The sequence below is a fragment of the Balaenoptera physalus genome (genome assembly GCF_965194825.1).
Source record: "Balaenoptera physalus genome assembly, chromosome: 5".
Classification (NCBI taxonomy): domain Eukaryota; kingdom Metazoa; phylum Chordata; class Mammalia; order Artiodactyla; family Balaenopteridae; genus Balaenoptera; species Balaenoptera physalus.
In genome coordinates, this window is record NC_138884.1 from 1,767,019 (window position 1) to 1,782,693 (window position 15,675).

General features: G+C 38.9%; 1 protein-coding gene across 9 annotated transcripts in view; it reads left to right on the forward strand.

Moving 5' to 3' along the window:
• Positions 1 to 15,675, forward strand: part of GRIA2 (glutamate ionotropic receptor AMPA type subunit 2) — a 169,690-nt gene that overhangs the window by 103,333 nt on the left and 50,682 nt on the right. For all 9 annotated transcript variants that reach the window (XM_082461692.1, XM_082461699.1, XM_082461693.1 and 6 more), the window contains 2 exons: positions 852 to 905; positions 5,335 to 5,496. In XM_082461692.1, the coding sequence (XP_082317818.1) occupies positions 852 to 905; positions 5,335 to 5,496 (216 nt within the window). The remainder of the gene's footprint in view (positions 1 to 851; positions 906 to 5,334; positions 5,497 to 15,675) is intronic.

Sequence of the window (15,675 nt, forward strand, 5' to 3'; positions counted from 1 at the left end):
GCTTTGGAGCATCTGACTTTGCCTGGGATGAGGGAGGGAGTCTTCTAGGAGGTAACACTGGGCTGAGATTCACTGTGCCTTAAGAGACAAAGGGTATGGTGTGGAGGGAACTTTCCAAGCAGAGGAAACAGGATCTATGAAAGCCCTGAGGTGATGGAAAGAAGCTCTTTTTGCACAAAGAAACAAAAAGAGGGCCATGTGGCTCTAGTATAGAGAGTGAGAAGGTGGGCCTGAACTTCGCAGTATGCGAAGGATTTCCTACATTATGCTAATAAAAGCAATGGGAAGCCACCAAAACTGTTCAGTAAGGGAGGGGATCTAATCTTTTCAATTTTTAATAACATTTAATGCTTTCCGTTAGTGTGACTATTTTCTTAAAAATAGAAATTACATTTGAGTATCTCAGTACCAGAACTACAGCATGGCCATTTTACCTACTTCTCTTCATAAGTGATAGAGATCAGTGAAGAGTCCAGTTGATGAAATAATGTCCAAAACTGTTGTGAGCATTACCAAATGACTACTTGTTCCATGATTTTTGACTTAGATTTGTGGAGAAAAATTAGCTTCTCTGATATTTTGCTGCCTTAAACCAGAAATAGCAATGTTCATTTGAACTAGACTATAAGTATTTCAAGATTCTTAAGATTGGAATTTTATTTTATAGATCTATATAACAATTCTGTTATATGCTTATTAATAGTCTTTTAAAACCCATTTATATTTTATCAAATATGACTCATTGTAGACTATCAAGAAACACAGTAGATAAAATTTATTTTCTGAATCAGGTCATAACATAAGTAATTTTACATTTACATTACTTACATTTGTTTCTTTATCTTTGTTAGGTTATTACCATTGGAAAACATGTTAAAGGGTACCATTACATCATTGCAAATCTGGTAGGTGAATTAATGACATTTATTATTTTAATAGAGATACCTGTTAATTCAAAAAAAATTTATGACCAGCATTTATCAGTGGTATTTTTAAAAACATATTTTGATTATATCGATCAATTAGAAGTGACAATATTTTTCTGAATTTGTTACATTTTAGATTTACTTTCCATTTCATATTTTCTAATCAATTTCCTATTGTTATAAATGATGTGAGAAATTATAGAACAATATTTGACAAGCTTATACTTTGTGTTAAAGGTGTATTTTAACTAAGGGAAAATTTTCAAAAAGATATAAAATTTAAGTGTCCAAATTTCCCCTTGTTTCTCACTGTCACTGTAATTTATAAACTTTACCCTTTACCCATTTCTTTAAAGTTCTTAGTATCTATAATATTTGAAATGCACATTTGTGAGAATATGTCTTGGTGCAAAATAAAGCCTGGAACTACCCAGAATATTTATATATTGTGTATTATTTATGTCTGATTTCCTACTTATTATGTAAGCAACACAATGAAAATTGAATAACTGTAGCTGATCACTTTTTCATTGAGATTCCCCTCAAATTAAGATTATACTGAAACATTCCCGTGATTAATTGTATCTCCCTTCTTCAGTATGATCAAAGTCAATTTAGAACTACCACTCGAAATTTCTTTTTTCAAAATAGTTTTTAGATCGGCATTAACGTGAGCTTGAGGCTCCCCTGCTGCAAAGGTTTACATTCTTTAAACAAGTATGATTCTGTGCAATTGAGGGCTCCGTCTCCCCAGCCTCAGAAACAAAGGTGATTAAAAGAGCGACAAAAGCAGAGAATGAGAGTGTATTCTCAATAGCATTATAGGACTGTGAAAAATTTCCTATTTATACAGATGAGGATTTATGATGTTGCTTCTGGAATATTAGATTGTTATATCACAAGACATTATTTCCAGTCGTCATGGAGAGATTTACAAAACCCACAGCCTTACAAGTGATAAATATTGTTTTCACTAGAAAGTGGCACCAGTGATAAAGAATATTCGATCTCAAACCTACATGATATTGGGAGAAGTTGGTTTTTCAAGGTGAAATTTCTGTTTGGCAATGAAATGGCTCATCACTATAATAATTTTTTAGAATTTACCCTTTTAATATGGCTTATAGATCCTAAATGAGTCCCGCCCAGAGAAACGAGAGTTAAAATAAGTGAAGCTCTGTAACCAGGCTTTCCAGAGCCACATTCTGTGCAGGGAACAACCTGGACAGTCAGTCCCTGTGTAAAGTGTGCCATTGATGAACAGCACAGAACCACACCGAAAGCTGTGTTCTTTAAAAATGTCCAGATGGAGAAGATTATATTGGGACATTGAGAAATAATGGCAGAAGGAGGTTCATCAATTTGAGAGTTGATATTAGATGCTGTGAAAAAGGAAACATGTGTTTGATTGACCAACGTAAAAAGGTTCAAAAGTAAAAGCAAGTTCTTGCTGCTGTCATGCTGCTACAGGGAGAAATCTACCTAACATTTTATCTGAATTCAAGTTGTGTTTTTCCTTCTCTGAATACTTGGTATCCTCGCCATATGGAATTTCTAGTGAATCAATAAATTCAAAGAATCTGTAGAATGCAGCAGTTTCTGAGAATCTCTAGGGCACTTGAAAATTTCAGTGACATTTAAAATTGGAGAATGCCATCCAAAGTTGAAGGGCTTTCATCTTCCAAAGTCTTGATTGGGAATGTCCCTTTTCCCATGTCCAGTGGCTAATGGGTGTTAAAGGAAGTCATTGTAAAAGATAGAAAAATCCTCAGATATTGTTAGTGACTTATTTCTTCAGAAATTGCTGAATGCTTGATTAGGCTCCCCAAACACAGGCTATAGTTCAGTTCCTGATATGTCATTAAAGGGGATAAAGGATGAGGAAGTGGTCATAAGGGATCCAGTTCTCATTTCTTCAGCCCTTCAGAATCAGACAAAAAGCCCTGCAATCCGCCCACCTGTCTCTGCCTTACAGTGACGCTCACTCATCAACCAGCCCCGCCCGTGCACATAGAAATTCCACGAAATGTTTTAGCATATTCCTCTTAGACAGCCAAGCATTACCAGACAGTTGAGAAAAAAGTCTTTGCCATGAAGGATGCAATACAAATAAACAAGTACACAGAAACAAGGCAGGCAGGAATCAGGAGAAAAATGCTTCGAACTGTAAGAATATCTTCAGAGAAATAAGATAAAATATGTTATCCATAAAGAGGAGAAAAGGCTGCTATAAAAAAAATCAAGGAACAAGAAAGAGCTCTGGGAAGTTAACTTATTTTTCCTAGAATAACTAGTAAAATTACATGAGTTTGAAGGTAAAGTTGAGAAAATCTTCCAGATTCTGTAGCAAAATGACAATACAATAAAAAACGATGTATGTGGAGAAAACTGAGGGACTCAGACGTTTAATCTAGGGGTTGCAATGTCTTATTATTAAACCTTCTAAACAGATATAGTGAAAACAGGGGAAGGAAATTATCAGAGAAACATTCAGAAAACTTTCCGGTACTAAATGACATAAATCTGCCTATTGAGTACACACAATAAGGAAAGACAAAAGGCTTCTTTCGTAAAATATCGCCATGAACTTTCAGAGATAAATAGAAGATCTTAATGTTTATGACAGGTGGGAAGCCGGAAGGAGTATGAAGCAGGTCACAGACAAAAAATAATTAGAAATAATGCTATTGTATTTTTCAGTAGAAACAGTAAGTCAGTAGAACAATGCCTTCAGATTATCAGGGTTTCAACTCAAAATTCTATACCCAGCCAAAATACCAGTCAAGTGTCAGAGAAAACAAAGGTATTTACAGACATTCAGTGTCTCAGAAAAGGTACCTCCACGTGTCTCAGGAGACTCCTGAGGGCTCTAGCTGAAGAAAGGAGTAAAACAGGAGAGAAAAGTGATGGAGGAAACAGAGAAGCTACTCAGAAAAGAGGGGAAGGGGCATTCCAGGAGAACAATTGCAGAGCGGATGAAAGAGGAACCATTCAGATTGCAGCGTTAAGGTGGAAGGCTCCAGGATGCAGGGGAAAAGATAGATGACTTGATATGTTTCAATATTTTATTTGAAAAAAGCTTTACGCATATAAACATGAAAATTTTTACATGGAGCAACTGGAAAAAAAATAAGAATAGGTATAGAGAAAGCTCTAGTAGTGAAAACAATGAAGCAATCATTAACATTAGAATAAAATACCATTCAAGAAGGAAAATGCAATCTAAGCACATTATTTGGCTTTGCTCTGAAAAACAGAATTCTAACTGTGAAAACAGTGAACATTAAAATGGCTGAGGAGATAGATGGCTTGCTTATGAGACTTACATACTCATCTGGCACAAGTGTAAACTGAAGAAGAAAATCTAACATGGGTAAGTTAGGAAAGAAGAGCAAAAATGTGTCATGCAGAATTACAGAGGTAAATACACGAAAAACAAAAATTACCGAAATTGATTGTTCTGAAGCAGCTTAACTGAGGCATGCGTGGGTCAGAACAGAAAATCTATGATTTTTGTTATACACATTTTCCTCTATTTGCATTATTTGATAAAAAGAAAAAGCAAAAATATGAGCCAATAATAGAAATTATCCTTCTCCACACAAATAATATTAAACTATATTTTTAATATCAACAACAAAGAAAAGGCTCTCATATTTTAGTCAAAATATTTCCAATTCTTCTGTGTGATAATAAGGAATAAGTGTATAAGATGAAAATATTTATAATTGTGACTTTTTAAAATTGTGATTTCATCTTTCAGAGAATGTACTCCCAAACTGAGATATAATTTATGGCAGCACAAGATTTGAAATCAGTGGAAACACTATATGATAGTTTTAGTAATGACTGAATTCATTCTAACAATGCAGTAGAAGTGGATTTTTAAAATTTAATACATTTTATAAAAACTAAGTTTCATGCTTAAAGTGAAAATGCTTAATTCTTCTCAAATAATGAAAAAGCATGTGGTACCTTCCCTTCTCATTTAAAAGGTTTTTATATCACCTGAGAGAATGAACAATTTAAATAGAAATAACCATCACACAATGTTGTAGCTCTTGGAGAAGTAGCTTAATGTTTAAGTATCTGGTGGTGCTTTGTTGTAGATACAGTAAATAAAACCCAGTCCTTATCCTTGGAAGATTTCTCAGTAATACAGAGAACTTTTATATAAGTATGACCAATAAACAATCATTGATTAAGGACCCACTATGACCAGGATGAGGCTAGGTGCTGGGGAAGAATATTGGCTGTTAAAGTACATGAAACATTTACTATAGGCTTTTTATCTCCCTCATGAGTTCTTTGAAATTTGTAAAATCACGATGTATAGAGCTATTTGGTTAACGTTAAGCTCTATTTGGTTCTTAATAGAAAGCATGACATAAATATGTTCTCTGTCCAGGGATTTACCGATGGAGACCTATTAAAAATTCAGTTTGGAGGTGCAAACGTCTCTGGATTTCAGATAGTGGACTATGATGACTCCATGGTATCTAAGTTTATAGAAAGATGGTCAACACTGGAAGAAAAAGAATACCCCGGAGCACACACGACGACAATTAAGGTACATGTCTATCAGGATCTACTTCTACCTCCATCACCATGTCTATCCCCACCTCCCCCTCCCCTCCATCCCCACCTCCATCTCCATTTCCATTTCCATCTCCACCATCTTCACCTCCACCTTCACCTCCATCACCAACTCCACCTCCATCACCAACTCCACCTCCATCTCCATCTTCACCTCCATCTCCCCCTCGCCCTCCCTTCCCCTCCCCTCCCCCTCCCCTTCACTTCCATCTCCACCTCCCCCTCCACCTCCATCTTCACCTCCATCTCTACCTCCACCTCCATCTCCCTCTCCATCTTTACCTCCGCCTCCCCTCCCCCTCCTCTCCCCTCCCCCTTCCCTCCCCTCCCCCTCCCCCTTCACCTCCATCCCCACCTCCACCTCCACCCTCATCTCTGTCTCTGTCTAACTGCTGGTGAGTAGCCTGTTCTCTGGGACGCCTTAGGAAGAAGACAAAAGTCTCAATTTGTTTTTGTAATTAACAAAATAAATATAATGATTTATGTAATCAAAGAAACTTTGAATGCTAAATGTCAGGCACTGCTCTGTAATAAGCGCTACCCAGACTCATCTTCTATTCTCTGTGGGTCTGGACACCTTGAGGTCTTCACTGGTTTATTCAGTGTACTTTATTGTGTATATACATACATGCATATATTTACCTCCAAGTATGACATATTTCTGCTGTTGATAGGAAGGGTTTTCTTTTTCTTCTGTTCGTCACCTGATTGAGAGCAGAGATAAGAGTAAAACCTGAGGGAGGAAGAGTGAGTGAGATGAGATCGTGTTCACTTTTTGCAACCAGGTTTATGAAAAATAAAAGCAAAAAAAAATAAAATAAAATAAAAGCTGCAGAATATTGTCAAATGTATAGTGATCTGTTTATCTGTGTATTATAATGCAGGTTGTGCAAGAACCAGTCAGGGACAGTGTCATTTCAGTTGCTCTCATAGTTATGTTCATACATCCTGGAGAAGCTTTGTTGATGTTGTTGTTTTCTGCACAAATTGAAAAAACAGATACGTTTGGCTTTAAATTTGCGTCTGGCTGTGAGACTGGTGCTAGATAAGAATTAGAAGCTTTAAAGTTTTCTACTTTGGGGTGTGTAAATGGATCCTATTAATTCAATGTCAAATTTAGGAAAGCATCCCATGATGTTAAAGCATAGCCCAGAGCTAATTTTTTCTCTAAAGTAGGTGACTGCTTGTTTGGTGACCTTGACTGAGATTCAGCATGTATACATTTATAAAGGGCTTGAGGGCGTGTGGGCGTGCCACCATTTAACAGGGCTGCTTAGAAGGGAGGGGACCCCCATCAGTGTCTGTCTCCGCCTGTGTTCAGCAGGGGTCTGACTGGGGACCACATCCCCTGGGATTGCAGGCTTCCCTGCATCCAGATGTGGTGCCGATTAAGTTCTCTGATGGAGCGCGCACGTGGCATTCACCCTCAGACGGGACTGATGTTCCTCTGCTCATCATCGTGTAGCCTTCCACTGCTGCTGGCTGTGAGAAGGAGGAAAGCAAAAGGAGATGATTTTTTTCTCATGGAAGTCATATCGTTATTAAAGTTCACGTGCTATGCATCAAAGCGCAAGCGGATTTAGGGGATTAGAGATCTTTGGCGATGCATTCTGCTAACATTTTTGCTAAGACCTAGCACCAGAGTTCACTCTGTTGGTGACCTTTCTTTGCTCCCTTCTGGCTGTAACATTTCCCTCCAGAGCGGCTCCGTTTTGGCTTCTTCTGACAAGTTTCAGAAAAATCGTGATGGCCCTTCCTTGTGGGGCGCCGCAAAGAGCATAGGCTTAAAAGTTTAAAAACACAGCCTCTCTAGTAGGTCTGTGTCTTTATTCCCGTCTTGCCCCTAGGTTCTTCAGAACATTTTTTTTTTTTAATTCCATATATGTGTGTTAGCATACGGTATGCCGCATAGCACAGGGAGATCAGCTCGGTGCTTTGTGACCACCTAGAGGGGTGGGATAGGGAGGAGGGGAGGGAGACACAAGAAGGAGGAGATATGGGGATATATGTATATGTATAGATGATTCACTTTGTTATAAAGCAGAAACTAACACAACACTGTAAAGCAATTATACTCCAATAAAGATGTTAAAAAAAAACCCAACAAACACAGCCTCTTCCATGGGCTGTGTATCCCTTGAGGTAGTACAAGGACCCTGCCCCAAGACTACACTGTTGTTCCCTGATTGCCCCTCCCTTGTCTCTGCATCCCCTCCCTTCGCTGATTAGCAGCTGTTTGAACCTGCTGGTTGGAACTCAGGGAAGGTCCCGGAGGCCCTGCACACACCCTGGTCCTTATCGGCAACCCCGCCCTGGAACCATTGCTACAGAACTCCTCACCAAATCCACCCGGGTTGGGACACACAGTTTTTCAGGGCACGAGCCTGCTGTGTCCCCCTTTGCCTGGCAAAGCAGTAAAGCTGTTCTTTTCTACTTCACGCTCCACCCCCACAAAAAGTAGGCTCTCAGTCACTTTTTGACCCTCAGCTCAAACATGGAACAACATTTACAAAGACTTACTGAGCACAGCTTTGGAAACATAGGTGCCAATAGGAGATGTATGGTCTTTGAAGCTTGATAAAAAGTACTGAAAATCTGTGTGGAGGACTTGCCTTTGGGTGGGAGTTCATCCTAACACGGAGGCATATTGCTCATGTACTAGACAGCCGGGAACTCAATATATTTTAAAAAAACGACTCTTGCCTTTGATAATCCAAAGTCTTATGGAAGATACAAACATGCTAGTAAGCAAATATAATAGAGAGTGATACATGTAAACTGTGGCAGCTCCTACACATGATTAGGACAGTACGGTAGGAAGGCTTTCCAGAGGTAGGACGCCTGAGCAGGGCTTTGCCTGTGGTTGAGCAGGAGGGAAAGTGTGGGAGGGGGCTTGGGAAAGAGTCTCAAAGCCATGCAGCAGCATAACAGGTCCAGGAAATTGGGAGGAGTGAGATGTCAACAGGTGTAAAGAGTAATTCCAAGACAGGACTTTCATGATTGTTTCTCTCATGATTGTTTCATGCACAGAAGAAAGGAAGAAAAACTGGATAGGGAACGATATACCATTTCCTAATACAAACAAGCATATATCATCTGTCCAAGCGAAAATATCTCGAATGCAGTCATCTCTTTTTACATTGTCTTTTGGGTCATTGACTGTATCAGGTATGTTGCTAGATAATTTAAATCGTAAACTTATGCTATAGGCATGAAAGCCTGTAAAAATATAATTCATTACATCAAATCCTCTCCGTGGTTAGGCATTGGAAATTATATAACTTATATCAAGTTGTGGGACTATTAAATTAATAATTATTTAAGACTTCTAGTCTTCCTTGAAAGTTAATGCAGCTTCCACAGCTTCCTGATTAAAATCAATCTTATTCAATAAATACAAGTAAAACCTTATGTGTTTCAATATTTAACATATTTTAATAACCACCGAATATAAATTGCAAATGTTAAATTTCTTCATTCTTATATCCTGTACCAAAAATAACTCTAGTGATTTAAAATCTGACTCTCTTTCACTAATGTGCTAACTTGGGGCAGTATTCACTTATTCATTCATCAATTCATTATACATTTTACTGAGTTTTTACTCTGCAAACGGTCACTGTTCTAGGTGTCAGAGAAAAGACAAAGTTCCAGTCTTCAAGGGGTTGATTGTCTTCAGGCTAGAAACCAGCAATCACCTTGTATTAACTTTGGTGGAAGTTGTCTTACTGACGCGTTAATATCAACGCATTCTCAACTTCTGATTTCCACCTCTGCTCTCTCTTCATCCCCTGAAAAACTATTCCTACAACAACCCTTCCCTCTCAGTTGATGGCAACCCCATCTTTTCAGCTGTTCCTTCAGCCAAGGACTTGCAAGTGTCCCGGAGCCCTCTCTTGCCCGGTGGCCCACATCCAGTCTGTCAGGAAACACTACGCCTCCTCTGCACCCACCCTAAATCCAGCCCCCATGGCCCTGCTGCCGGGTGACTGCAATGATCTCCTAGACGGGGTTCCCTGCCTCCTTACTGACCCCTCTCTCTCCCATGCTTGCGGTCCTTTTAAAATGTAAATTACATTATGTCCCTGCTGCTCTCCGGCCCCCCAGCCCCGTGGCCATTCACACCACAGCAGCGCAAGCCAGACTCACCCCACTGGCCACGAAGCCCTACATGCTCCGCCTTCCTCTCTCGGGCTCCCCCCTCACGCCCTCTGCTTCAGCTTCAGTGGCCTTTCTGCCAGTTCTTTTTTTTTTTAATTTTTATTGGACTATAGCTGATGTACAATGTTGTGTTAGTGTCAGGTGCACAGCAAAGTGACTCAATTATACAGATACATAGATCCACTCTTTTTTAGGTTCTTTTCCCCATATAGGTCATTACAGAGTATTGAGTAGAGTTCCCTGTACTCTACAGCAGGTTCTTACTAGTGATCTGTTTTATATATAGTAATGTGTATATATCAATCCCAATCTCCCAGTTTATCCCCCCCGTCACTGCCTGGTAACCATAAGTGTGTTTTCTACATCTGTGAATATATTTCTGTTTTATAAATAAGTTCATTTGTACCCTTTTTATAGATTCCACCTAGAGGTGATATGATACGGTATTTGTCCTCCTCTGTCTGACTTACTTCACTTAGTATGATGATCTCTAGGTCCATCCATGTTGCTGTAGATGGCATTATTTCATTCTTTCCATGGCTGAGTAATATTCCATTGTATATATGTGCCACATCTTCTTTATCCAGTCGTCTGTCGGTGGGCACTTAGGTGGTTTCCACGTCTTTGCTGTTGTAACTAGAGCTGCTGTGGACATTGGGGTGCACGTATCATTCTGCCGTTTTTTAAGCATGGGAGACACGTTCCCACTTCAGGGCCTTTGCACTGGCTCTGTCCTCTTCTGGACTCTTCTGCCCTTAGCATCTGCAAGGCTAAGCCTCCTGTGCTCCGTAGCTCTTTGTTCAGGTTCCATCTCCTTAACGACCCCAGAAGTTCTCTATTTAAACTTGCAATCTCCCACCCATTAGGGTGTGTTCCATCCCCCGCCCCTGCTCCAGTTTCTTCATATTTTCCCCTTTAATAGCTCCTAGTGTACTGTATTTATAATGAATTTATTCATTACCTTGTTAATTGTCTCCTCCATCTTGAAAGTAAGTGACATGGGGGCAGGGATTTTTTTGTTGGTGTTTGTTTGTTCACTGATTTTGTTTGCTCCCGGGCTCCTAGAATAAGACCCGGCACAGAGCAGCTATTCAGTAAAGGCTTTCTGAATGAACAGATAGAGGAAAGCAAAAGTTCTGTGGTAACACCCTTAAGAGGCTCCTAACCCCAGTTCTAGACGTAAGAAAAGGCTTCCTTCTTTGAGGAAATCATATGGAATTTAAAACCTGAAGGAGAGGTAGGTATTAAGAGAAAGAAGGGGCAATAACTTCCCATAGAGAAAATGAGAAATTAAAGTCTGGTGTGCAAGGAAAATATAAATATTTCTGGAGACTGAACAGAGGTGTTTGGGGGGAATTCTGAGAAATAATACTTGTAAAGATGCAGGCTCCAGATCCTGAGTGCCGTGCTGACCTACTAAGGAATGTTTAGTCTCATTCTGAGAGCAGCAGGGACGCCCTAGAGGAGAGCCATCACCACGGTTTTGAAACAGGAAGATTATGGGCTGCCCTGGCGACAAGAGAACTTGGTGGCAGGAGAGCTTTTAGGGCGACGCAGGAGCAATGCAGACAACGGCTGTCAGTTGTCTGAATGGTGGTTGTGGTCTGAGGAGGGGGGAGAATAAATGGATTTGTTGCCAGTTCTCTCCATTTCTTTAGAAATAATAATCACAAAAATCACAACCGTGCATTTATAATGTATTAATATAAACTCAGCTGAGAGGTATTTGTGGATGGAAAACAAGACTCAGAAAAGCAGTCTCCTTCCTTCCTTCTGTCTTCTTGGTCCCTCGTCTCATGCCAGGATTTGCACAGAAGGCACAGAACAGAGATTTGCTGAAATGAAGAGGAATAAAGCGAAAACTAGGGCAACACTTTGAAAATATCGTCACAGAGAAAGAAGAAAATAAGTAATTATCATTGCTATATGATGGGGTTTAAATTCCTGCCCTTAGCATCTGTTGTGTTCTTTTACTCAGCCATGGCAGAAAAGTCGTGTTATTTTACGGGATGAAATAGAAAATTCTGTAGTAATCAGACCTGAACCATCGCGGTGCCTGGGTTTAAATGGGACAATTAAAGGGAGCATTTTCCCTTCCTCAAAAAGATGTGGACAAAGAGGCAGATGATAGAGATGATTTGCCACTATCTCCAAACTAATTTACACACATTTCTATTTTGAGATGGATTTTCAGGGTTTTCGGGGTCTCAACAACCTGCAAGATGTAACCATCTATTCTACTTTGTCAAGTGGACAGTTTGAATCTAGTTTGACTTGTGTCTGCCGGGCCTGCCAGCGTCAAGGAATTCAACCCTAATACAGGACTGACATTGTGTGCCACTTAAATAATGGCTTTCCTGCAAGAATCCCGTTTTACTCAGGAAAAGACTTAAAGCAGCAATTCGAACTTTCTTAATTGCTATCCTAAGAGACTTATTAGACCTGTCTAGAAATAGCATAATCTTCTTGAGTTCGGTAATTAGTGCTGTGCATTAAATAGTGCCCTGGTGGCTTCATAGAATTAATTCTGCTTCTCGAATGTTTTAACTGACCAAACCCACTGCTGGCACACTATAGTGTCCTACAACGAACATTAAAGTATTTTGACACGCAACAAAAAAGAGGCTTGACAAGTTTAGTCCGTTATGTTTTGTGGTTTAAAAAGTGTGTTTATGACTGATATAAACCCATAAATCGAAAATTTGATATTGATAACATTACATATTTCATAAAAATTACTTGAAAAATAATTTATTAAGCTATTGAAATACACCTTACACCATGAAAAATAAAAATACATTACCACTGCTTGAATTATAATGCAGGATATCTGGGTTCATCTCAGGTCCACATTTTTTTGTCTGCAAAGGGAATAAATGTCCACGATCTCTGAGATTTCTCCCAAATCTCTAATACCATGATCATGTGATGTGCAAATTTAGGCATGCAAAAGCATATGCTAACATTTCTAATTTTTGCCAAATTTATGACCCTCAAGAGGCTCCTCTGTCTCTTAAAGATTGTAGTGACTTTCAGCAGGTCACCTCTGCTGAAATCAAATCTTAAATTACCCTGGAAAATATTGGTTTTGTTGTTCATAGACTACAAAAAAATAAGGAACTTTCACCTGTTAGAAGGTGCCTAAGAAGTGGGGAGCATCAGTGGGGAGGAACTTATGCAACGAACAAAGTAAAATATCTGCCTCTAAGAAAAGCCTTTACCTACCGACGGGTGGATCAAAGCCAGACACTGTGTTGATTCGAGTATCTTTTTTCTATCTTGATGAATCTGATTCGTTTTAGCTGAAAATTTGAACCCCTAAGTGAATCTAGTGTTTCAGAATGTAAAAGTCTTGGTCCTTAAGCAAGATTTTCCATCAGGGTCAGTAGCCAATCTGGCTAATTTAGGCAAAGATATGTTGTTTTTAATATAATCTTTTAATTTCAAGAGTCTTTCTCCCTAGTATATTAAAAATTATTTTTATTATTCATAGAGAATGACAAAAAAGGATATTAATGGTGGTTTCCTGCCAGTGGAGCTGTCTTTTCCCCCTTGGAAATGTGATACAGCTTGTGTGCTTTCTGAAGGTGTTGAGTTTTTATTAGCTTTCTAATTAAGACTTTATTTTTGTAGAGCAGGTTTAGGTTAACTGCAAAACTGGGCAGAAAGTACAGACATTTCCCATATATCCTCTTCTCCTACACATGCACAGCCTTCTCCAATATCATCTCCACTCACAGAGTGATACGTGTGTTAGAATTGATGCGCCTTCATCGGCACGTCGTAACTACCCAAGGTCTACAGTTTACATTACTGTTCACTCTTCTTGTCGTACGTTCTCCGGGTTTGAACAAACGGACAGTAACATGCTTTCTTTATTATAGTTTCAGACAGAGCATCTCCGCTGCTCTAAAGGTGGCTCTACCTATTCGTCCTTCCCTCCCCCCAGCCCCTGGCAACGACTGTCTCCGTAGTTCTTACTGTCTCCATAGTTTTGCCTTTTCCAAGAGGTCATATAGTTGGAATCATACAGTCTGTAGCCTTTTCTGATGGGCTTCTTTCACTGAGTCATATGCATTTAAAGTCCCTCCATGTCTTTGCGTAGCTTGGTAGCTCGCTCCTTTGTAGCGATGATCTTATTCCATTGTCTGCATGTACCCCAAATTATTTATCCACTCATTTATTGAAGAATATCTCGGTTGCTTCCAAGTTTTGGCAATTGCGAATGAAGCTGCTATGAACACCCGTGTGGTGGTTTTTGAGTGCACATATGCTTTCAGCTCCTTTGGGTAATAAACACCAAGGAGTGTGATTGCGGATCATATGTTAAGAGTCTGTTTAGTTTTGTAAGAACCTGTCTCCCAAAGTAGCCATATACACCATTTTGTGTTTCCACCGACAATGTGTGAGATCTCCTGTTGCTCCAGTGAGGTTTAGTCTTACTGGAGATTTTGCAGTTTTATGCAGTGAAGCTACAAAGGTCACATGTTCAAAAGGCTTAGAGGAAATTAACGATGACCTTATCACAGACAGGTCTTTTCCAGAGGTTAGACTTCAGTTGAATTTGAAATGAAGAGAAGTGAATAATTTTAAGTTTATAATGTATTTCATAATAATGTTTTTCTTTTCTATGGCTTTAGTTGATTCTAGGCCATTGCCAAGAAGTTTAAAAAAAAAGACTTTCTAAAATTTTTTTATAAGCTTAGTTATTTTTCCTAGAGCTCATCATTTTTGACTATGTTGATAATTTTGTAATGGAGAAACTGAGAATTGTTATATTGTGTAAGTTTCTCTAGGGAGATATCATTCTGTTGATAATAATTTTAACTAAATAATTGATGCTATTTTTAAAATGATTATGTAAAATTTATCAGTCTAGAAAACTTACAGCCCAAAGTATGTTACACAAACGCTCTTTTTATGGAAGGTAATTGATGTTAAGGAAAATGTTTAAATGGTAATTATTTTGGGCAATGCTGACCAAACAAAGTTAAACTGGAATTGTTACTGCAGTATTTCTCAGGGCCTTTAATATGCCAACATGAGAATCATCTTCTGAACTTATTGGATCCGAGACTCTTGTAGATCAGGATGGCAGTTTTCAAAACGTTGTAAAAACAAGCTAGTTTTGAACAAGTTAGATCGTAATAGAAGGAAAAAAGAAGGCAAACATGCTGGTTAATAACTTGCATTTTTAGCATATTTTTCAACACATCCGGCTTCTCCTTTCCTGTAACTTTATTCATTTGATGTGGAATTTGCCCAATAAGGGGACCAACAGGTCCAGTGTGCCTGGGACTCCAGACTTGCTGATCCAAAACTGGGACAGGCCCAGGCAAAGCAGGAAGGTCAGTCACCCTCATTACTTCAGAAATGCAGAGATCCGGGTTCAAATTCCTCCACCTTTGTCACATATTTTTGTGACCCTGAGAAAAATATAACTTGTAACTTGCAATCTTCACCTATAAAATAGGAATACAAATATTTGTTGCATAGAGGTTTTTGTTTCTTTCTTTCTTTTTTTTTTTTTTAAAGGACTTACTAGGAAACTATCCAACTCAGGTTTGGCTCGTAGAGAACTAGGTCAACATGAATTCTTCCTTTCTCCCTCACCTTCCTTTCCAACACTATTATGACGTAGAGCAGACATTGTTCTCCTTATTTTATTGATAAGAAACTTTGGACACTGATGCTTTAGTTAACTTGCTCAAGGCAACAGAGCTGTAAATGGTAAAATCAGGACTTGAGGCAGCCCTGATAGAGATCAGAAGATGCTGCATTCCATGCTTTCTAAACTATACTCGGTTCAATTTCAAGTGTCAACGAATATTTGCAAAGTGGCCATTCATAGGAAACTTTGTAACACTTTCATAATGCTAAAGCCTAGTACTTCCTTTTTGAATGGTATTTTTTTTTCTGTCTTCACACCGTGCAGGTAACATATGTTTCGGAATAAGTGCTATCATTATGAATATCCATAAAATTTTATATT